The 23,763-nt window shown below is 39.9% G+C and overlaps 1 protein-coding gene across 1 annotated transcript in view; it reads left to right on the top strand.

Moving 5' to 3' along the window:
* RNF144A (ring finger protein 144A) overlaps positions 1-23,763 on the top strand; it is a 92,352-nt gene that overhangs the window by 62,886 nt on the left and 5,703 nt on the right. Inside the window, exons 3-7 of the mRNA XM_006274957.4 lie at positions 13,798-13,902; positions 14,105-14,165; positions 15,006-15,213; positions 16,495-16,642; positions 18,461-18,550. Coding sequence (XP_006275019.2) covers positions 13,798-13,902; positions 14,105-14,165; positions 15,006-15,213; positions 16,495-16,642; positions 18,461-18,550 — 612 coding nt within the window. The remainder of the gene's footprint in view (positions 1-13,797; positions 13,903-14,104; positions 14,166-15,005; positions 15,214-16,494; positions 16,643-18,460; positions 18,551-23,763) is intronic.

Here is a 23,763-nt window from a genome sequence, read left to right as displayed (position 1 = left end):
AAATGGAGAGTTCAAGATGTTGATGGAGTATGGCTGGATACGAACACAGTCTGCACGTCCCAGAAAAAAAAATCCATAAGCACCATGCAGGCATCTCACAGAGAAGTAAGGCTGGAAGGGACATCAAGAGATCATCTAGTCCAACCAGGAATCACACCTGTGACCTTGGTGTTATTAGGACCACACTCTAACCAGCTGAGCTGAACAGGTCAATAAAGATCAATCCTTGAAGCATTAAGTATATCTTCATTCAGGTTGGGAGTTCCAAGAGCAAGGGACAGTGTGTCTTTGTTTCCATTCCTGTATTGATTTGAGCTATTTTAACTGGAAACAAGGTCTTGTTTTCATGTTCAGTTGGTTCTAATTGCTTGGCTTTAAAGTGGCACCCAAATGCTTTCCTTAGCAATTGATCAGAATATTTTGGCTTCAAATTTTATTACGTGTCTAATTCTGTAGAAGTTAATATGGCTTCTCTTGACATCTTGCTTTTTGAACTCCTTGAGGTTGGGACGACCTCCACATCCTTGAGGTTGGGACAAGGAAAACTACACTCAACAGGCATTCTTGCTTCCGGGGCAAATCCTGGCAACCCTTCCTCTACTAGAAAAAGGGTCTCTTAATGCAATATAATGGCTGTTACCTGGGTACCCTTGATTGCACCAAGGCAGTATCGTCATCCCTAGTACTGCACATAGCACGCGTACTCTTGCTGCATAAGGGTGGAGCAGAGCAGGTATGTAACCTGTATGTGCTATTGCCATTTGGATATACAGGCTAAAAGCCCCTGTAATTGGGACTAGCCAGGAATAACTAAAAGCTTAATCAGCATAATTGCCTTATACTAGGGGTTTTAATTAGTGAAATAATTCCCCATCCCAAAATGAGGGGAGGAAAAGTCTCCCAGTGCACTAAGTTGTTGCTAAGACTCCATATAAATCTCAGTAGCTAAAGCTGCCCGGTGGATGCTTTCTAAGAATTAGTCATACTTTCTTCCCTACATACACTCTTATCCCCAGGCAAATGCCATCTACTTTTGAAATTATATTGCTCCATTCATATGTGGCATCTTTCTCAGTGGGGGCCTCCCTTTGGGCCAGCTTCTCTAGGCCCTTGCACCCCTAGCTTTTAATAGCTGAAATCAGTAGAACTCAGGATTGAATCTAAACTGTTGTGTACAATAATGGCTGGAGGTCTGGTTGGACAAGACCTTTCTTTAAAAAAAAGTTGTGTGAGTAGGCATGCAGGTGTTAATTTTTGGCTGATTTTCATGGGCTGGGTACTCTATGCTTTTAGGAGATCTGGCTCTTCTGAGATTGAGACCAAATACCCCAGACTGGAGATGTTCCAAATCTATTGTCACTTCTGAAATTGTTGGTCCCATGCTTCATATCATGCGATAATACCATACTCCATGATCCTTGCACATACCCCTCCACAGAAAATACTTGCTTGAAATTTTCGAGACACCTGCATTCAGCCTGTGATGTTTTCTTTCTACAGCACATTACTAACAGTTGTATGTTAGAAGGTATTGGAATGGGTTGACGTAATAGTGCATGTGATTCTTTATTTGTCTTGACAACCAAGTGGATGTCTTAAACGGTAGTTCCTAAGAACAGTTTGGTGTTCTTTCTAGGGAATATTTATAAGAGCAAAGTTTGTGTGCCAAGTTCTTTATAAAAAGAAATGGTTGTTTATACCAACCAAACAGTTGGACCAATAAAAGATATCACCCACAAGAATTCTTAAATAATTATGCTGTTGCTAGGTGGTTCATTAGTGGTAGAAATGAAGTTTACTTTGAAAATAGTCCTTTTTTCAAAGAAAAGGCCTGTAAAAATATATTAGAGCTTTTTAAAGTCAATCACACTCTTTCTCTGATTCCTGAACAGAAGATACATGGGCAGCATTACAATTACAGTTTTATGCAAAAGGGCCATATAGTGCTAGTGGATTTGAAAGAAACTTCAACTCAAATAAGCCTACCATTCTGTATTTCTGTATTCATGCTTTGGAAATGCATTGTATATCCCTGGAGTTGAACAAGCAAAGTTTTGGGGCATAGGGAGAAGCCCCTTCAGGATTTTAATAATGTTTTGCATTGTACATTGGAATAGAATACAATGTTCACCTCTTTCACAAGAGAGTACCTACAGCCTTCAGATACCTGGTGGTTAGAGCAGTCACCTCAAGTGTGGAAAACCTTTTATGTCCCTCCCTGCTTTTACATTCTCCACACCCCACTTGATAGGTATTCTGGCATGGATCTCTCTCCATGGGAGTCTCTGTTCTTTTGGAGTTGTTCCACTTGGTATAAGTAATTTATTATTCTTTGGAGCAGGGACTTGAACCTAGATCTCCAACATTTCAGGTGAGTGCTTGGACCACAAAGGTACCCTCAACCTGAGAATCTCTGAAATTGGTACAACAGATTAGGTTCCTTTTCCTCTGTGAAAATCAGGGTTGTGAGAGATCTTGTGTGTATACAGAGCCACAAAAACAGCTCTGTGAGACTGCTGAAGTACTCCAGTGGCTTGGTGTGGCTGCCTCTCTCATCAATGGGACCACACCACGATTGAAGTAGCAGCACCTTTTTAAGAAAAAAACCATGGCAAGCAACTGAGTATCTCATCCTTAATTAAGCAACCCACTGTGAATTAAGTGGGTTTTGAACCATCCAGATACAGGTTCTACTGTACCTTCAAACAAAATGTTTTGGCTTCAACAAATTTGGTATTTGATGGAAAACTGCTTTGTTGAGAAATGCCCAACTACCTCTACCTAGGACTCTCCAAGTCTACCCTTTGGTCAAAAGGCGGGCAGTTTTTCTGGTCTGCTAGGACTGTGGGTAAAACTTACTGTTAGTTTAACTGCTTCATCTGCTGAGCTTACAGCAGAGTTGATACTGGCAAGTTGATGTGAAGATCAGTGTTTGACTATCTGCCTGTCTCCACCAGCATTGCTGAGTCATTGTAGAAAGGAATTACTTCTCCCCAAATTATTACTTTTTAAGGCTGTGCAACAAAATACACTGAATGATAGTTCTGGAAAGAGCTGGCCATCTTTTATAGAAAAACCTACGCAATTTTTGTAAAACATTACTGCTGAAGAGGGTAACATTGTGCATCTGTAACATTTCTCATTTCTATTTGTCTAATCCCATCACTGTAGTATTGAGCATCTGTCTAGTATTCATTTACCAGAAAAAAAACCTATGCACGATCCTAGCAATAGATCTGTAGCAACAGTAAGCTAAATAGAAAGTGCTCTGGGGGCCTTGTGACTTCTCAGGTTTCATTCTCTCACCGAATTTGAAGGCCAGAAGGGACCACTAGAGATCATCCAGTCTGACCTCCCTCATAACACAGACCATAAAACATCAGCTAGCAATTTCTGAATCTATCAAAGCAAGCTGTGGTTGCGCTACAGCATATATTTTTAGAAAGGCATTGAGCCTTGATTTAAAGACTCCAGCTGATGGGAAATTTGCTGTATTCTTGGTAAGTTGTTCCACTAGTTAATTACCACATTTAAACCATTTAATCTTACCCAGTTTTTTAACTTCCCTTCCTCTTTCAGCATTAGCTTCTTTCTTGCCCATGTAACTGCAGGCTCACTAATTTCTACTTTGAAAAGGCCCTCATTTAAGAGTATCTTCATTAACGATGGTCTGCCCCCGGTATAGTTGTAGTTCCAAGTAATGTGCTACACTAAACCACTTGACCGGTGTTTACTGCATGGTTAATGTTGACTTTGTTTCTTTACTTTACTTTATTAAAATAGAGTTTCAGAATACTTCCTCTTTCTTCCCTTCCTCTCAAAAGGGAATCTTTCATATTTCACCGAGAGAAGCCTGTGATGATTTTCCTGCAGTACACACACAGTTTTGGGAGGGATAGTGGCTCAGTGCCATCTCTTGGATATATTTAAAATTGTGGAAAATAAATTAAATTATAGAGTGAAAGATACTTGAATCTGCATTTCTCTGGTGGTTTTGGCTTTTACCAAGTGCATTAAGTCTTTTTAAAGCTTCCACGTGACTTGGTATTTAAAGCTCTCGTATTAGTGTGGGTCAGAAACTCACATTTTGACAGGCTTCTTTAAATCTAAATTCACACAGCAGCTGTGAAGAGAGTGTAATGGGCAGTAAATATTAACCGTCTATTTTTTTCTTCCAAAAATGAAAGTGACATCAGCAAAAGACATTTCACATCCCCTGGTAGATTTCAAATGATATGTTTTTAATGTTAGATCAAGTTGGAAAATTTCAGAAAGGTTTGAGAGAAAAAATGAACATATAAGATTGGTAGCAAATTGGCTGTTTTAACCATTGTCACTTGCTGTACAGCCATGGAAGCCCTAGCCTAAGGAATCCTGTGTTCCAGGTTTGGAGGGTGGGCTGAGTTTGACAACACTGGTCTCATCTATTCTTAATGCTCCACAAGCATTCTTCATCTACAACTAAAAGACAGTGCCTAAAAATATAAAAAATGCCTTCACTTACCACAGGTAAAGCAGGGGGACTAGGGCATTCTCCTGCCACTGCTAGGACAAGAAACAGACTTGCTTAGTGCTTCTCTTTTTCTAAGAGTAAATTTACAGAAAGCTTTCACTATGGTCTGAAAGAGAGAATGACATTTGACTTTGTGGTTTTATTTATGTTGTATAATAGGTTATATTAGGGAGATGAATGCAAGGCAATCATGTTTTGTAATGTAAACTGTACAAACATCAGTCAATAATGGTGATGTTTGCACAGTAAAAATACAGCTTTACTGTAGGTAAAAAACAATTCTTGTCCTAAGTTTGTCCAAATAATGGTTGTTTTAAATGTGAATTAGGAGTACACAAATAGGCATCACAAATGTATTTACAGGGCTATACTTGATGCATAAGGACTTTACATAAGCATAACTAAACAAGTGAAGTATAAAGGAGTAAAGGCTTAGGTGAATTATGGCATAAAAACTTAATCTGTATGTCTTTTTTTTAAACATTTTTTCATCGATATTGCTCTGTACTAAATTTGATGGAATAAACTGTCCAAATTGATCTCAGGAAAGTAATGATCCTTCTCTTTTTAAATTATTTGTGAGCTACCAGAGTGCATATTATGGTTGATGTTTTAAAATGACCTTTCTAGGAGCAGGAAACCAATGTCAAGTGCCTTTGAAATGTAAGCATTCTAGTAACATGATGAAGTCTGTTTCTAAGACAAGTGTAAGGAGGTTTGCAAAGGTGCAGCTCTGGCTGCCAATGAAAATAAAATTACCCTTTTTGTTGCAGAATCCTCTATTGCAGAGCCTTCAGCTTGGCTAGCAGACCCAAGGCTTAGCTTTCAATGTTGCCTCCAGCAACTTGAAAAATGGAAAAAATGGTTCTCTCTGCACTCTGCAGTCCTAAGTGTGGAGACTCTGGCTGGGTAATTGAGTGTCTTTTGAGAGAGAGCTCCTGAAAACAGAAGTACAAGAAATCAAAGATGAAATGGGCTTCTACAGTCAAGTTCAAATCTCTAGTGCTGCATGAGATGAGATCCCCCAGATAGCCTAAAAGAGAGGACAAAAGACACTGTGCAGGAAAATGTGGGGGACAGTTGTGAGATGAGGGTGGGGGAACATACCCATATGCAGACATAGACATGTTCAAGCCAGGAGCTGGGTGGGCAATGACTAGCCCGTGCATTGGCCTTGTTGTACTGTCCCATAGGACAGTAAAGCAGCTAGAGTGTATTTGTGAACCTGGCTGTACAAGATAGATTTAAAATAATTGATAGTAAAGGTCTGTCAGTCAGTAGCAGTATGACATGGTAACATTTGCTTTGCATTTCTTGAGTAGTCATTTATAAAAATGTCTAAAATGGCAGGAAGAGAACAAATAGGAATTCCCAAATAACTCCCAGTTTAATACAGTTTTTTTTAAAGGTTCAGGGCAGATATCAGTAATTTCAGTGTAAAACCATTACAGCTGTTGGTTGTAGCAGTGTTGGTCTAAGGACATACACAGGCAAGGTTCTTTGGGTAGATGTGATATCTTTTTTTAGACCAAATGAATAGCTGGGAAAAAAAAATTCTTTGCAAGCTTTTGGGCACAAATGCCCTTGTTCAGGCATAGGAAGACTCTGTCATTACACCAGCCTTTGCAATTTATCCTCCAAGCTCAGCTGATTCAAAGTTGAGAGTCAATGTAAAAGAAATACTACAGCATGGATGTGCGTAGTTAACACTGCCTGGAAGGGGCATCATGCAATAACTAGACAATTATAATAAGATGGAAATAATTTTGAAGATGCATTCACTTTTTTTCAAACTGCCTTCTTGAAGCAAAGATGCCTCTTTCTGAGCCATATAATATGTTTATGAACTAGTAAGTGCATGTTCCAAATCAAAGCCCAAGTGTAAAACTCCCTCCAATTTTTCCTTAATTCAAAATGTTGAGTTAATTTTTGAAAAATATTGGAGCTTTTAATAGATAAGGCATAAACTTGGACCCACTGTGATTGGTGCAGTACAAACATAGAAATGTGTTTTGTATAACCAGTATCACAGTTGTTAAGCATAATTTTGCTTCCTGTATGCCACTTTTTTTGTTTTATTGAACTGCAAATGACTTTTGACGTAGCATTTTGTAAACAAAATAAAAGTACCCACATCAGTAAGGGGGCTCTGATTCAGTTCCAACTACTGGCATCTAATCTTAATTTCCTTCCATCTGTAGGAGATTTATCATATGACTGATAATTATATAGGTTGTTTTTAACAATTTTACTCTAGAAGTAGAATTTTTGCAGACTAAAAACTCTTTAATGCTGTAATGTAAAGGATGTGATATTTTTTAGTGCAAAGATTATCAAGCAGCAAAGAATTAACAATGTAAAGTAGCTTGACAGTATGTCATCTTGCCAGAGAAGTAGTAATTTTTATTAATTTTTTACAATATACAAGTATTGTATACACTTAATTGGCCAAAGGTCAGCCATTCTTTTGCTTCTCTCCTTTTTTTTCATTTAACTAAACTAATTCACTTTACCTAGACACTAAGCAAATGCGTCATGAAACCACTTAATAATAATGTAGGCATATTTCATCAGATTTTCAGTATAGGCAGTTGGTACTATAATGTCACTTGACAATTTTTCGATGCTTATCCTAAAAGTTGATCTTTTTTTAATTCATAAATTTATGAAAGGCTGATCCTATGGAAAAGTGTAATAACAAAAACCTCTAATTTTACCATTCCAGGGTCATTGAGGTTTATTTCTGAGTCTTGACTTGTGAACTGGGCCCACAATCCTGCTGTGCTGGCTTGTATTGCTTTCCCTGTTGGGACATCTTGCTGTGCTGATCCAATAGAGAAAAGCTAGCAGTGCCACAAGTTTTAGAGTTTAAACGCAGCTGACTTCTTCCAAGCAAGGATGGGAGGAGAACTCTGATAAATCAGGTCACTGATAGTTTTTACTACTCTCTTTCTTTACACCAGGAGACTCTGGATAGGAGGGGAAATCTCGAGCAGCCAGAGAATCTCATCTGAATTGCCCCCTGTCCAGATCAAGGTCTGAACCATGCTCTGCCCAGTTTAATGACTTCCCAGTGGGGACATCCCTGAGCATTGGACATGGCACGGATGAGCTACATCAGTCCCTGGAAGTTGTCATGAAATGGGAGTGTGTGTTTGATCAGCTTTGGCAAAGCTCCCAAGCAGGTTGGGGAAGAGAATTGCTAAATTAATCATTAATGACAGTAAAGCACACTGAGCTTGAAAAGTGCTTTCTATAAGTGCTAAGTGTTGTCATTAAAAATGTATGCAGTTTCATTTTAATCCTCTCAGCACTTACAAATGGGGGGCAGGGGGAGAGGAACAGCTGACAATGGCATGGCTAGTCTGATGTTCCTGCTACAGTTGATGCTACTGCTAGCCACGATCTACAGCCTATGGCCTTGTCCTGACAGGCCTCAACCTTCTGTGAGAACTGCCAGCCATACCCTGTAAGTGACTCCTTTCCTTCTGCAGGGCACAGTGGGATAGATCGGAAACATTCTGGGAGCCAAGATAGAAGCAAATGCTCACTTTCATTGCCTTTGTACAGGCAAAGGGGAGAACATGGACCTTCATGCATTGTTTGCAAAATCTCAGTTGCTGTGAAAGTTATAACTTTCAAAAGCATCAACTGTTAAGTGTTTTTTTTTTTCTTAGCCAAGCAGCTGAGCTATTGTCTCTTCCGAAAAAGAAACTCAGAAAGGAGAATCGGACAAAAGAATGTGTTGAAATGTCAGGGTTGTATTGCCATTAGTGAAGCAACATGCTGTAGTAGCTAAAATAATGTGGGCAGAATGTGAAAGTTTTACCACTGTCAAGTCAAAAGGTGTAAAAGCTAACATATTAATGTGGGATTTAAAATAATTCTTCTAAAGAAACAGTGTTCACAGGCTTAAAGAATGCAGTATATACAAGGAAGAGGGTAAAGGAGTAGAGTCTTGAATTGTGAACTGGGCCCAAAATCCCAATTCTACAATCCTTTTACCTATACTCCTGAATCCACAATCCTTTTATTTATAAGAGTATATATGTGTGTGTGTGTGTGTGTGTGTGTGTGTGTGTGTGTGTGTGTGTGTAATGTTCAGGTGAACAAACCTCTACTGTTCTCATTAGACCACTGCATATAATTCACCTGGTAATTTCTACAAATTACCAGGTGAATTATATGCAGTGGTCTAATGAGAACAGTAGAGGTTTGTTCACCTGATGGGATATAGTTGGACTAAACAGCTATTTGTAGTTTGGCCTGTGTTTTTACAGTGTGGGGCGGGGGGATGGTTTAGAAGCTTGAATTGTGCCTAATCAGTGGTTCACAGTCCAGCAACATTTATTTCAATCTTTCCAAGGCAGATTACATTTGAGTGCTAGTCAGTTTTACATGGGGAATTCCTAAGGTCCAGTCTAGTCGCATGAACCACCCCATATGGTGCTATGTGGCAGTTCCACATGGGTCTCATAGCTTGTGCCTGTGGAGTGCAAGGGGCTCTCCTGCCCACCCACCTTGGCATCCCCCTATTGGACACTGTATCTCCTACCCCACTTGCTCTTTTGGTTTCACTCTGCTCTACCTGTTACTATGCTGGCCTATAATATGACCACTTTTAGGGCCTGTAATGAAGAGCTGGGGGCCCATCCCCTTAGCTTAATTCTGAGTAATGCTTCCCTAACTCACTCTCCCATTTGATGTACTGTTTTGTACCTGACGGTAGACTTCGAGACTGGGAGCACTGAGGGAAACCTCTATTAAGGACTTTAGCTCTCTGCTTTGTTTGAGCGTCTCAAGCAACCATGAGCATAGATGGAAGTGAGTGTCCTTTTTAACAGCAGCAGCTTGACTCTTGGTAGCCTTTTGGTGTGATCAGGGCCCAAGCATCATTTCTTTGGACCCAGTAGAGACTTGTAAAGCAGGCTCCCTCCCACGCACACACCATCCCACATCCATAAAATCTCATGAATTATGAAAGAAATTTTTCTATTTTAATTCTGAACTTACATTGTGCATTGCTGTTTTGTAACTTTTTGGTTGTTGGTCCTAATAACGGTATTATCCAGTCGATGTTTTGATGGGTTTTTTTGTTCTAATGGTCCAACATGGCTGCAAACATTTTATAAACAGACCAATTCACTTTAAAGCTTTATTTTTCTGACCTTTTCATTACAATATCGTGAATTCTCTCCAAAGTCAATTTCTCTTGAAAGTTCACACTCGATGGACAAAATAGCAAGGTGGCTTAACCATCCTTGTCCCATAGTAGAATGGCTGCAGTTTTTGATGAGTGCTAGCTTGCTGAAACTTCTTTCAGCTTCTGCTGTAGTCGCTGGCACTGTGCAAAAGATCCATATGGCTACAGACACTTCACTGAAAATTAGTTGCAGTTGTTTTTTGTAAATCTCATTTAATAAGATAAGTAGTAGTTCATATTCGTTTCTAAAAGTAGATTTGAAGATATTTTCAGATGCAACGTTTCACAAGGAAAATTCTCAGAAAGATCTGGAGGATATCTGTGAAGTAGGTATTTAGAAGCTTCGTCCAGTTCCTCAGGCTCTAGCGTCACATACTTTAGGACTGAACAGAATGTAAAACAAATATTATTGGTTGCTTTGAATTTGTGCTCTAATCCATAGATAAAGCTGTCCAAAGTTGCATCAAAAACATTCCTTCTGAATAAAGATTCTGGATCATTTTCAGAGAAGGTAGAACATGATTCCTCAGCTGTGTCATCATTAAATCTTTTCTGATTCTTGCCTCGCTCCTTTGGTGACTGTGGCAAAATTTCCCATGCCTTCTGCTACAAGACGTGCTTCCTGTAGAATTTTGGGCCACTGATCTCCAAGTTGTTTTACTTCTTCAATAATATCAGGAATGAGGGCTGCCTCTGATTCAAGAGAGATTCCCCTGGTTTGTAAAATCTTGTTTCTGTCATCAATGCTTGAAAGAACCTTGTACCAGAAGCTAGCCAACAAAAAGCTTGAAAATGAGCTGAAGTACCTTTTCAGTGCTTCCAGTTGTGATTGAGATTTGTGTGTCAAAGAGCATATTCCAGTGCTTCCAGAATACCTGGAAGATGCTTTGTGAGTGCACAGATAGTATCAGCACGTGCACTCCAGTGTGTGTCTGGCAAAGTGGAGTGAGCAGTGTAATTTATCTGTTATAATCTTCCACCTCACAGGGCTAGCACTGAAAAACACGAAGTTGCTGCATGCAACCAAAAACATGTTAATGTTTAAGTACGTGCTGCTGCAGCATTAACTCTTATAAGATTTAGTGAATGGAAAGCACAAGGAGAATACACAGCAAGTTCATTTTTGGATATAATGCAGGGCTGAACACCTCTTATTTTCCCTGGCAATTAGAGCCATTATCAAAACCTTGACCTCTATCGTCATCAAGAGGAATGTTATGACACTTCAAGCAGGCAATTAGCATTTCAGCTATCTGTTCTCCATTTTTTTTAATCAAAGCTGATAAACTCAAAAAACCTTTCTTTAATGTTAAATGTACCAGTATCTTTGTTGTGAACTATAAATCGGAATATCAACATGTGTTGTTCTTGGTGAGAGACATCAGGAGTAACATCACATATGATAGAGTAATAAATGGCCTTTTCTCTCTCTGCAAGGATGGTCTTCTGCACACTCTTACTGCATAATTCAATAAACTCATTCGGACTCCCATGAGAAATAATGAGCTTGTCCTTGCATCATTTTGCACTCTGTTAGCTTCTGTTTTACTTTGGCCAAATGGTGACGAGTGTTGCTGTCCTAATGAGCTATTAACTCAAGAGTTCCAGGAAAGTTGTCATTGTGTGGGTCGGGTCACGTATCAGATTATCATCTCCTTGGGATGCTAAACCTCTTGAAGCAAGACATGAGGTAACATCCAACAATCTTTCCAATATTTCTTTCCATCTTGTTGCTTCTCTTAATATTTGTTTTTGAACCTCACTTTCTACTCCATGTCCACCCAACAGTGACTGCTGTAATTCCTTCCAATGAAAATAGCAAGTTTTATGTTCTATGCTTTTTTCATGTTCAGGAAGTTTGCTATATAGCTTTTGCCATTTTTTCACATTTGGTGAATATCCTTCACTTTTTGCCCGTATGCTGCGTTGTTTTTGTCTCCCTTCAGAAAGTAACCAACATGAAAAACAATACAGCGCTTGATTGATAGGACTCCAAACAAGCCAGTCTCTTGGTAGCTGTTCTCCATTGGAAGTCTTACATTTGAGGAGAAATTCAGGAAACTTATGCCCACCAACATCTTTTGGAATTGACTTTCAAAGAAATGTGGAACCTAGCAAAGTCAGGACAGCACATAGAACAAGCCTGGGTCTTTGAAAAAGCATGAATCAGATAGTTGGGTAATATCACCATTAGCACCATTGTTCAGGAGAAGGCTTACAAAAAACAGGAGAGAGTAGTACTGCGTTTTCTTTTGAAAGCATTAGATTGGAGTTGCATGATGCATCTGGCAGCTTTTCTTCATCATCAGTTGCCACGGACACAGTCTCTATATTATAATCATTTCCATTTTGCTTTTGTTCATCTGCTTCCCTAGTTAGTGCCTGAGCCAGACTGCAGAAAGGCCTTGTCTGTTTTGAAAAAAATGGAGGATTGATTGGTGTCCTATAGCTTCTTTTAGTTCCCTTTGTTTTACCTCCTTATGTTTCTGGCTGCCTGATTTTGTATTTATAGCCAGACACGTGGTGTATGTGAGAGAGAGAAAGAAATGTCCTTTCCTTCCAGGCACTAACCCTATCCCTGTTTCAGTTCTTCTCTGTGCAATGTTTAGACCACAAGGCCTAACTCATTACTCACTTTTGGGCCTGTAAATCTGACCAGCAACACTGCAGCTTCCACTGTCCCAGGGATCAATGTCCGTGGTTATATGGTGCTTTGTCCCTCCTCTTTCCATCTTCTGGGACTTGTAGCTCTTGAGAGAGCATGTCACGTTGGGACGCATAAATCCCTCTCTGTCAAACGACAAGTCCCAGAATTAACTGCACAAGCACACTGTCTTCTACTGCAGGGCCCTGGGCTGGCCAGCAGCTCGCTGCTCACAATGTTGCTTGTTCTGCTTTTGATTGGCTCCAGCAAATCTCACAGTGGAGACCCCATATAGGTACTACATAACTTTCCATACATATCCTCAAGTATGACCTACAATTTAGCCTTCACTTTTTTCCCTATGGCTGCAACCTGGGCCAGGCCCCCCTGGATCTCTGGGTCCTGGCAAGTGTACCCTTTCCCCCCCACCATGCTTGGGCCCTAGGTGTGATAGCAGGTCTCTGCTCAGTTTGGAGCAGTGTGGGGATGAGGTGAGCTGCATTATCCCTGTAGTCCCACCGTTGGTAATAGAACATTTTGAAGCTTGGCTACTATTATGTCTGCAACTTGCTGATTAGCAGTCACCTCACAAAAGAAGATGCTGGCAGTGGACAGTGGCCGCTAAAGGGACACTTGAGGCAGGGTGCCATCTTGCATGTGTGAGGTCTTGTTTAAATAAAACAGCAGCTAAGATGCTGCTTTGGTTCGTTGGTAACTCCTTAATCTGATCACTTTGCGGTGCGTTATCAACCTGGTGTGGTCTTCCTGTCCATGGCCAAAAGTGTTCCACTTCCTCCCTCGCATTGGTGTGAATTGTGCTGTGTGCCGGTCTCTTGGGGCCTATGCTTTCAGTTATGCTTTACACATAAATCATTAGTGGATGCTTCATGGAGAGAATTGGCCTGTCCATGACCTATTATTTATTAAGAAGTCCCTACGGAAACAATACTTCTTTTGAGAGTCCTGATTTGGATATTTTATTTTCTACTGAGAATAACTTGCTTCTTCCACTGTGGAGTTCAAGCGGTTATTTTCTAAAAATGGAAAACAAGATGCACTCCCTTTTTCCCTTTTCTGTTGTACTTGACAGATGCGTGCTTATGGGTAACTACTGCTTACTGAGCTGTGTTGTGGTTTCCAGTGATACAACGTTGAGGGATTTATGGAGACTGGTTAATCTAGTTTTATCTCTCTTTTCCTAGTTCTCCGCTTTACTTTTCCCTTGGTTATTATGTACCTCTTATCTATTGCACAAATTTTAATTGAGGCAGAGTTTTCTGGTATATAGACTATGGAAATGGATTTTAGGAGAAGTAGTTCCTGCCCCTTATTTATCGCATAATCTCTGTTGTTCAGAAAAATAAAGGCAAAGTATTAAAGATATGTAGAGTAATTTATATTTGGAGAATTGTTATGCTTCCTTTGGCTTTCTTACAGTGCCTGAAACAGTATGTAGAGCTTCTGATCAGAGAAGGTCTGGAAACAGCAATTAGTTGCCCAGATGCTGCCTGCCCAAAGCGAGGTCATCTACAAGAAAATGAGGTAAGTTTTACCGCAGATTGATTCTAATACATTTCAGTGCATCTCATCCAGAATATTACTGTCCTTTATTGCCGATGTGTTTAATGGTTCTGTAAAGATCAAAATATTGTGTCTCCATCCATTTAAAATGCCTTAGATTATTTTTGCCCTTAATTTAAAGTCTTTTTTATTTATTTATTTACTAATTTATTTATTTTAACAGATTGAGTGTATGGTTGCCTCAGAAATCATGCAAAGGTATAAGAAGCTACAGTTTGAAAGAGGTACAGTATGCAACAGTAGCCATTACTCCATTTCTCCTATCTGGCTTCCAGCTCCGTGGGAGTAGTGTTACTCCAGACTGATCCCAGTGCCACAGGTCAAAATTTAGTCCTGTATATGTTTATACAGTACTGTTGCAGCTTTATATGCTGTGTCAGTAGAACAAAGCTTGAATTGTTTCTGCTTTTGCCCTCACGTTGCCATTTACCACATTCCAGGAATGAGACACAAAGAAAATTGCTATGTATTATATTGCTGTTACTGAGAAAGGGAATTTTCCTGGCAGTGTGCAGATTTACATATATAGCATAGTGCTGCTATATAGGATGGCAGTACCCTGGATTCTGGCTCTCCTGCAATGCCACCATAAACTCAAATGTTGGACCCTTGCACAAAGTGCCAGTTAGTACTAGCTAACTTGTGCTAAGGTGTGCCATGTTAACCCCAATCTGAATATAAAAAAATGGATTGCTACTCAGGGAGAAGGAGAAGGAATATGTTTTTGGACAGCTAATGGTATGAGAGAACTTGAAAGAAAGCTTCTCTTTTGGTAAAGGCACCTGAAGTAGGTGGGAATCTTTTCATTGAGCTCATTGGTCTTCACATTAGGCCTAGAGTTAGTAGTAAAGCTGTGCCTCAGTAAAGGGACAAGTCTTATTTACATTGGTTTGATGCTCACTTGCAGCAAGTCCTTATGTGTGTCTGTTTGGATGCACCAAACAAGAGACCACTTTTGCAAAGGTGACCTTTTCTGTTTGGTTTGATAAGCGGAGTACAGTATTTTGTAATTTAAAGACTTTTACAGCAGTGATTTACTTTGGTTCTGTTCTGGTTCTTTGCAGAAGTGCTTTTGGACCCATGTCGGACTTGGTGTCCCTCTTCTACATGCCAGTCAGTTTGCCAACTACAAGAATCGGGGCCTAAGAATCCCCAGTTGGTCCAATGCAAAGCTTGTGATATAGAATTTTGCTCTGCTTGCAAATCTAACTGGCATCCAGGACAAGGCTGTCAAGAGAATATGCCAATTTCCTTCCTTCCAGGAGAAACAAGGTACAGTTTTATTTTATCGGGTATATCAACCTAGATCAAATCCATGCATAAACAAGAGGAATATAAATCCACCTTCAATCAAGGGCCACTTTTTTTTCCTGTTTGTTCAAGGTATTTTTCACGCAGCTGTAGCAAGTATCTTTTGAAACACTGTGTGTATAACATTAAGGGTGCGGTGACTCCTCCACTGACTCAGCACCACAATCGTGGAGAAGGTAGTACCATTTAGTGGCACAAAGGGACTGTGTGGGGTCCAAGGCCCATTGGTTGGATGAGCATAGATAGCTACCAGCAGCAAATTCTGTTGGTCGTCATCACATCCATTTCGGATGGTAGCTAATTTGGAGCGTTCTAACCACCAGGCTGTAAGCTCAGCTGGTATGGCAGTATTCTCCAGCCTTCCTGAGGGTAATCAACTACATGGAAGGGAATGCAAGAGTTACAGGACCAGAGAGAGAACAAGCAAGAGAAGTCTTGACTCTGTAACCCAGGGAGGAGGACACTCCCCTCAGAGGGAGGTAGTCCTGCATTCTGGTCCCTGCTCCTGTGATTGCCTATGCATTTTGCATTAAATATTAGATAAAATGCAGAAACCTTTGCAGAACCCTGGAAGAGAGCTGATATTGTAAATTAATACCTGTCTTCTGTGTTTCCTGTTGGTTGGTGTAGGCGTCCCCCTGCTTAGTATACTGAACATTGTGAATGCCAGCACTCAGTGGGCCAGTCTTCCTCTTTAAAGTGTACTTGCCTAACTCAAGATTGTGATTTCCACTCCTCAAGCCAGATATCTACATTTCTATAATGGAAACAATTAGCATTCCCATACCAAAGTCCTTTTGTGACTTGCTCTGTCTCTCCCTTTCCCCTTAACTGTCTTCTTCATGGAAGCCCTTCCCCCAGAGACTAACACTTGGATCATGGGATATTTACAGTCTGCTGGTAAGGGATGTAATAGCATTCTGTTTCTCTACACAATAAATTAGAGAAGGAACAAGGCACTTGGATGGAAATTCTGATTCTGGACTGGTCTGATTGATGCCAAAGAAGGGAGACCTTGTTCCCCTGTTCATCTCTGGCACACCTAGCTATTTTGTTGCCATTGTCAAGATTTAACAGCTTTACTAGATCCATTCAGGTTACTGAAAAAAAGTTTAAAAAATCCTGATAAAATGTATATGCAAACTTGACATGTCTGTTTGTTCCTACTTTATGTTTGTATAATTTCGATTGCAAACACACAAGGATACCTAACTTACAGATATCCCCCAATGTCCCCCACAGTTCTGTTTTCAAAATGGAAGAAGATGATGCTCCAATCAAACGCTGTCCAAAGTGCAAAGTTTATATTGAGCGAGATGAAGGTTGTGCCCAAATGATGTGTAAAAACTGCAAACATGCCTTTTGCTGGTACTGTCTGGAATCTCTTGACGTGAGTAGATGCTGTGGGCTTAGGTGGCTATTATAGGCTTAGAACTACCTTGCTTTGTATTAAAACTGGCCTATTAATGAATAGTACTAACATCACTAACTCTGTCTGGCTCTTCCCCATTCTGCCTTCTGTATGCTTTGGAGCCTCAATATTTGCTCTACTTAGGATCTCTTGAGCATATATTGATAACATTTCATAGAAGCAGGATATTAGCTGCCATGGTTCCCCTGCTTTACCTGTGGCAGGTGGGGGTGCTAGGTCTGTGTTGTCAGAGTTAATGGTAGTCTTATGTAGAGTTTAGTTAATACCTCGTCTGTGATGGTTTGCATATGGATGTTCCTGCCTCAGGCAGGGGGTGTTGGAGTAGATGACCTCTGGAGGTCCCTTCCAGCCCTACTTCTCTCCAACTCATAAACAGCAGTGAGTAGTTTCTGCTGCAATGGGGGCAGGGCCCCCTGAGTTTCAGGACTTCTCGGGCATCACGTGTGTATCTGGCGCACGCACTTTACTTTGCCCAGACACTTTTGCAGCCAAACTGCAGCCTACTGATAATGTTCAGAAGGGAAGTACAGGGTGAATGTAACTACACAGAATCCCAAACTGCCTAAAAGTCAGAAACTGCAGTTACATATATGCCACTTAGGTGCATGAAGTAAAATAAGATTTGGCCCTTTATCTTATGTTACCTATCTGAACAATTGAGAGAGAAAGGAGCTGAAATAACATGACACCTGATGGAAATTATTCACTTTCTGTCTCTTAATTTGTGTCTCACTCTGTATTCAGTACAGTACAGTGCACAGAAAGGAGGCAACTCCTTCCCAAAGTACTTTCAGTCTACAAAATGCAGAATGATTGTATTTGCATTATTTCTAGTTGTGCAAGGCATCACATCATATAATAAGAAAGGAACTCATATATAGCGTCCTGCAGGATACCAACCGTGACTATGGTGTAGAAATTTATTAGTGATATTTTTTAAGAAACTTATTTCCTAAGCCTGCTCTACCAGACAGGCCACTGAACTGCCATGTGAAAACCAGTAATATTCTGCTAGCTAGCATTAGGAGATAAACTTTAACTCTTTATCTGCTTGTTGTAATGGTTTTAAACTTTTTTAAAACCATATCTTATTGTGGCCATTTCCTTGGCTTATGTATAGAAACATTTATTTCAAAGCATAGATAACAATGTTAAAAGGAAATGTTTCATATCCCAAAAATGTACTCTGAATACTGTAAATCCTGAAATTGTCATGTACCAAGGCCTTACCAATAAGCTTTTATTCACTAGCACTGCCGTAGTGATCTGAAAAGTGCCTAGTCTGGCAAATTGCTTGTACGGAAACATGATACATCCAGAACTGGAAGATGGGCATTTCTCCCATCGAACTCTATAGATATTTGCTTTTTTTCTCTTTTTTAGCTGCAGTATAGGGGCTGTGTTTTGAAGCATGGGGTCCAAGGAGCAGAAATGTTCTTTTCCCTTTTCTCTTCAAATTCTTTTGTGTAAATGCCATCTATCAGCATTTTAAATAGACATCTTGGGTTTTTTCAGAAATAATGAGTACTAACAAATCCCAGTGATTCCCATTGCAGATGCTGTGTATCTTTGAAAACCAGGCTACTTATTATGATGCTGAACTTTCAACAATGCACTTGGAAAAATACTAGCATTTCTATAGCTACTTTTCCAGAACCCAGATTTTTGTTTTCAGTTCCGTTGCTAGTTCTGAGAGTAGGAATATTTTATTGAAGGAACAAATTCTTCTTAACTGGGTCTCTACTAATTGATAACATTTCTGTTGAATGTTTTTAGGATGATTTCCTCCTTATACATTATGATAAAGGACCTTGTCGAAACAAGTTAGGTCACTCCAGGGCATCTGTTATTTGGCACAGAACACAGGTAAGTGCAGCTCTTTTAAAAGCTTTGTATATACCCACATTGAAATATTTTAGTCTCTATCACTGAACTTACTTACTGGATTCTGAATTTTGATCCTAATAGCAATATCTGACTTGATTGATGCTGGTCAAAATTATTTGTAAAAAGTCTCTCCTGATTTGAGTCTTTGGCTCATTGGTTGACTGGTACCTCTTCTGGTATCAGTCAAACAGCAGAACATTAATCAGTAGCAAAGGAGGTTTTGTACACTTCCTTCCTTCTCTTCTTCCTTCACCATGAAGAGAGGCAATGGGCACTGAGGGGTCATCTTTTTTTGCAACAGTCTTAAGAAATGTGAAGGATGCATCATGGGCCAGATTCACAAAGGGGCATAGTATACTGAGTGATCCTGTCCCTGAGTTAGGCACCTGGTTCTGAGGGTAGAATTGTAACAGGGTCCCACTCCAGGGGTGGCCATGTTGCATCTGGAGCCCCCTCAGCCCTTATCGATTTTACTCTCTTTGGGCAAAAGGAGGCTGCCCCAGGGCTTCTTAAGTCAGATCTCCTTATGAGCATTGGTGTCACTGCTCATTGCCTCAAGGACTAATTGCATGGGCACAGGATGCCCAAACCCAAGCTAGATACCTAAGCTCCCTGTACTTTAAATGGGGTGAATTGGTTGCCTAGGTTTGAGATTTGCAACATGCAACATATATGAAGCCAGGGGGCACCCGAGCCATTCAGTAGGGAACCCTGAAGGACGGGATGTCACTCTTCTCTTTCTACCTCTCTCCCTAACTTAAGTTCTTACCTGGAGGCCTCAGAGGCATCTATATAGAGGACTGGGATTCACAATCTGAAGCTGAAGCCTAGACCAGGGTGTCTGTGCTGATCTTTCATGTACAAACAACCGGCTCTGTTTGTTTGTTTGTTTGTTTGTTTGTTTGTTTGTTTGTTTGTTTGTTTTTTAAAGAGTTCTCTTATGTCCATGAGGCCAGAGGCTTGGCTAGGTTTGGAGACTCTCTCCAAACCACTCTCTGCCACTCTGTAGAAAGTAGTGAAAGATCTTTAGGGCCAGAGAGGAAGTAAGAGGAAGTTTGATTCTGCAGCCCTGTAGAGAAGACGGTCCCTTAAAAAGACCGGGGGAGGGGGAGTCTTGGGTTCTAGTCCATGGCCCCACAAGTGCTTTTTTGCATTGAAAAATTTCTAGCTAAAATGTATTCTGTAAAATGCTCCTCTGCTGATCCCATCACTGCTTTTCAGGTAATGTATCTGTTAGTGTTGTACTTACTGCTGTTAGGCTCTGAACATGCCTACTGGATTGGACTCTTCCAGAGACTTGAATGCAGGAACCCTTAAAACCTATTAGGTATCTAATTGGACATAAGTGTGATCCTATTCCATCCTGATCAGTACTCTAAAAAATGTTAATGGACCTACTTTTATAACAGGCCATCATCTTGGCCTTAAAGCTAAGTCAAAAAGAACAGAAAGGAGGAAGACGACTCATTTCCCTTTTGTGCTTAACTGTTACTCAGGGATTCAAGCAAGGTGAAATAAGAGCACACGTAGGCATTTACACCTACTTCAGCCCTTTAAAAGATGGAGTAGGATTTGGCCTGTAATCTGTGAATCCCAAGCAGCCTTCAGGGAAAATACATACCTAAACTTCAGCCATCTAAGATGGTGGTGCCTTTGGGCATGTCCAGTAGCTGAACTTGTAGGTGCCTAAGTGGGTCAGGCAGCATTTCTCTAAATTAACCTCCTGGCATAAAAACACCAACATTCCTTTGCAAAACTTAAGGCCACCAAAAATACAAGATAAAAATGAAGTTGGTTTATTGATTGGATCGCCATTCCAGGGTGCTGGCATTTGTTGAGATAGAGGGGGAGGAACACAGAACCTCCAGATGCCTAGCCTCTGTTAATGCAGTCAGAGACTGAGTGCTTTCATCTCCTTTCTTAGGGGGTATTTCAGGGAAAGCAGCTTTTACAATCCTAACAAGAACAGAGTGAGAAGTACTTGACATGAAATGGCATTTACAGGTTGTTTTTTTTTAATTGCCCCTATTTTGCTAAAGTTTAGTTTATTTAAAACGGGGAGATTTTGACAGAAATAACTTTTATTATAAATAGTTTTCCCATCTCTATGTTTTTCCCCTATAGCAATGATTACTATGCTGCAGTGTGGCATTGTTAGCAACACCAGCAACAACATTAATGTAATTTGCCAGACAAAAATTGAGTTTTCAGTAAATGTATCTCAAGCACCTGTTTGTGTTGTGTCTTACATGAGCTGTTACTGTCAGTTCCAGTAAAAGGATCTTTGGGATTTTTGATATGTATTCTTCATTTTACTTAATCCATTTTGTGTTTTGTCAAATATAGACCTTAACATGCCCAGAGGTACATATGGAAAAAGCTGTGCCTTAGAAAGGAATTCCTGTCTTACTTGAAACAGAGTTCTCACCATTTACCAGCATCTCTCAGCACCACAGAGAGGCTATGCTGATACTTGGTTGGCTTGGTGTAGGGGATGTCAGACTCATATGCTGGTCACAGAGAGAGAGAAAATTTGAAGATTTAGGGACCCAGTCCTAAAAACACTTAAAACCCTGAGAATTTCCCCTTAAGAAAGATATGTAAGAAAAGGCTTTTTCTATTATGCTTGAGCTTTACTCGCAACTGTTAACAGAGCAAGGAGCAATGGTCTCAAGTTGCAGCAGGGAACGTTTAGGTTAAATATAAGGAATAACTTTCTCATAAGGAGGGTATGAGTTCTAGTTCCTGTTCTAGTGCTATCCTAGAGAAGTTGTGGACTCTCCATCCTTGGAGGTTTTTAAGATATGGCTAGACAAAGCCTTGACTCAGATGATCTAGTTTGGCCCTGCTTTGAGCAGGGGGGTGGACAAGATGACCTCCTGAGGTCTCTTCCAACCCTAATTTTTCTATGATTCTGTTAGCTAAGAGGAGCTGAAATAAGCCTTGTTTTATTGTTTGCTTTTCATATATTCCACCGGACAGTGTAATATCAAAAATACATCCAGGAGTATTCTGCTGCAGATCAGTTCTAGGCATTACACTTGCTAGGAAAACCCCTTGTTGGTCAGCAACAGCTGAGTTCAAGTGAAAATTGTGACCAATACTTAGCAAAGAACCTGCTGAACTAATATTTAAAACTCCAGGATAAATTCATTGATGGCATATCTGGACTGAAAGTAAAGTATAAGCTGTTCTCCTGTTTCTTGCAAATACTACTGATTGTCAGTCCAGTGGACTGCTAGCTTCACCCTTGGCTACTCTGCTCAACTGGTGGCATCCCATACTGCCCTCTGAAAAGCCTACTGCACTTGGCTGAGTGTTTATGCACCGTCTTCAAAGAACAGAACAGGAAACTGTAGCTTAATAGCACATAGAAGAAGCACAGGGGAAATCTAAGCTTCATTTTCAGCATGGGTGCCAGTAGATGTATCCAGTAATCTTTAGTGCCTCAATCCATCATTAAACTATCAAACCATTTCCATCTTTGGGATCAGTTGTAAATGTGCATACAATGTGCATTTAAAAAGTAATTGCCTTTTGGCAGAACATAAAATGTATAAGGGTTAGGGGAGCCAAAAGCAACGTTTTAAAAAATAAATAAATAATCCTAGCCCAATGTTACATAATAAAGTAGGGAGTTCTTTACTCTTCAGAATTTATTTTGTTCAACAGTGCCACCTGCTGTTGAGCTGAATGCTGGTTTTCAACTCTGGAAATAAAAAGAAAAAAAGCTGGATAACAAAATAATGGAAAAAATATGCAGTAGTCAAGAAGATAAACTATCCGTGCTTGAAAAAGTATCAAATAATCCATTAAAAAAGTTAAAGTATATCTTCCAGAGCAGGGCAAATAAAATATTTGCACGCTAATTGAACTAGCATATCTGAGAGCTGGGAGAAGCATTCACTATAGATAATGTATTTAAATTTCACCTCTCTGTTCATGAATAGATTATAATTCTACTCCTGCAATCATTATTCAAAATTCACAGAATTACTTCTTTGAATAATAGTTCTTGGTTGTATAATCTGCAAGCAGGGTTTGCAGAATCTACCCTCTCATTTGCCTTAGGCAAAAATAATGATAACCTTCCAGATGTGAACTGGGTAGCAAGAAATGGAGTATTTCTAGTGCTCATAGATTTTTCTAGTGTGGCAAGCCTACCGTTTTCATTGCTGCCCCAAGCTTTTTCAACAGTAGCAGTACAAGTGACAAGCAACAGGTTCTTTTCACTCTGGAGTTTGAGAAAACTCTGAGATGCATCAGTAAAGGTAGTTAGAACTGTTCATTGAGAAGGTAGTTGTCAACAGGGTGGAAAAAGTAACTCACCACATTGCGGCAACCTGAAAGTAGAAAGGCAAGACAATTGTAGGAAGAACGCTTTGTGTACTCTAGCAGCTGCTTAGGGAGCAGACTAGTTGAAAGGAGGAACAGAAAAAGATAGAAAACAGTCCTCCTGTTCAGAAACCAGATAGAAAGAGGTAAGATATCGGATTCACTAGGCAACTGCTAGCCAAATGCATAATATGGAGTCCCATAACAGCATCCATGAGTTGTCATCTATCAGCTGACTGGGAAGTCACTTCAATTATCTCAATAAAACTGACAATATAAAGCATCTAAATTGTGTTCTTCTAGCATAGGTAGCACTTAGCAATTTCAGCTATATGAAGAGCTTGTGAAAAGATTTTACAACTTTGCATGGTTATCTCTTGCAAACAACACTCATCAGTATTGAAATGTCAGTCATCAATTTATGATTTAATAAAAGAATGTACTGTACACAAGAAGCTCACCATTATTTAGATTAAATATTGCTCTTTGAAAGAAATGCAGTTTTGAGATTCTTGTAAGAACCTGTGTGACTTTTAATATAAACACACAAGACCTCAACATCAGAATCCTTCAGACCTAGACATCAGGGATACCGAAAGCTTAATATTAATATTTTACCTGCGTAGAAGAAAAATGTAACTATCCAACTGTACTGCATAAGGGTGGCTTTATTCCATATAAGAAACATAACAAAACCATTCACTTCAAGGAAGCATCCACATAAATTTATTTCATCTGTTTAGCACATAGGTGCCTATGTCCACTTAAGTGTCATCCTGTTCCACCCTACTCAAGTTTTTGAAAAAAAATTAATACAAAAGGTGGGTGGGTCATCATCTTCCTCCTTGCTGCTTTTT

The sequence above is a fragment of the Alligator mississippiensis genome, chromosome 1 (assembly GCF_030867095.1).
Source record: "Alligator mississippiensis isolate rAllMis1 chromosome 1, rAllMis1, whole genome shotgun sequence".
NCBI lineage: Eukaryota > Metazoa > Chordata > Crocodylia > Alligatoridae > Alligator > Alligator mississippiensis.
Note: the sequence above shows the minus strand (reverse complement) of the source record. Positions and strands in the feature narration are given on the sequence as shown.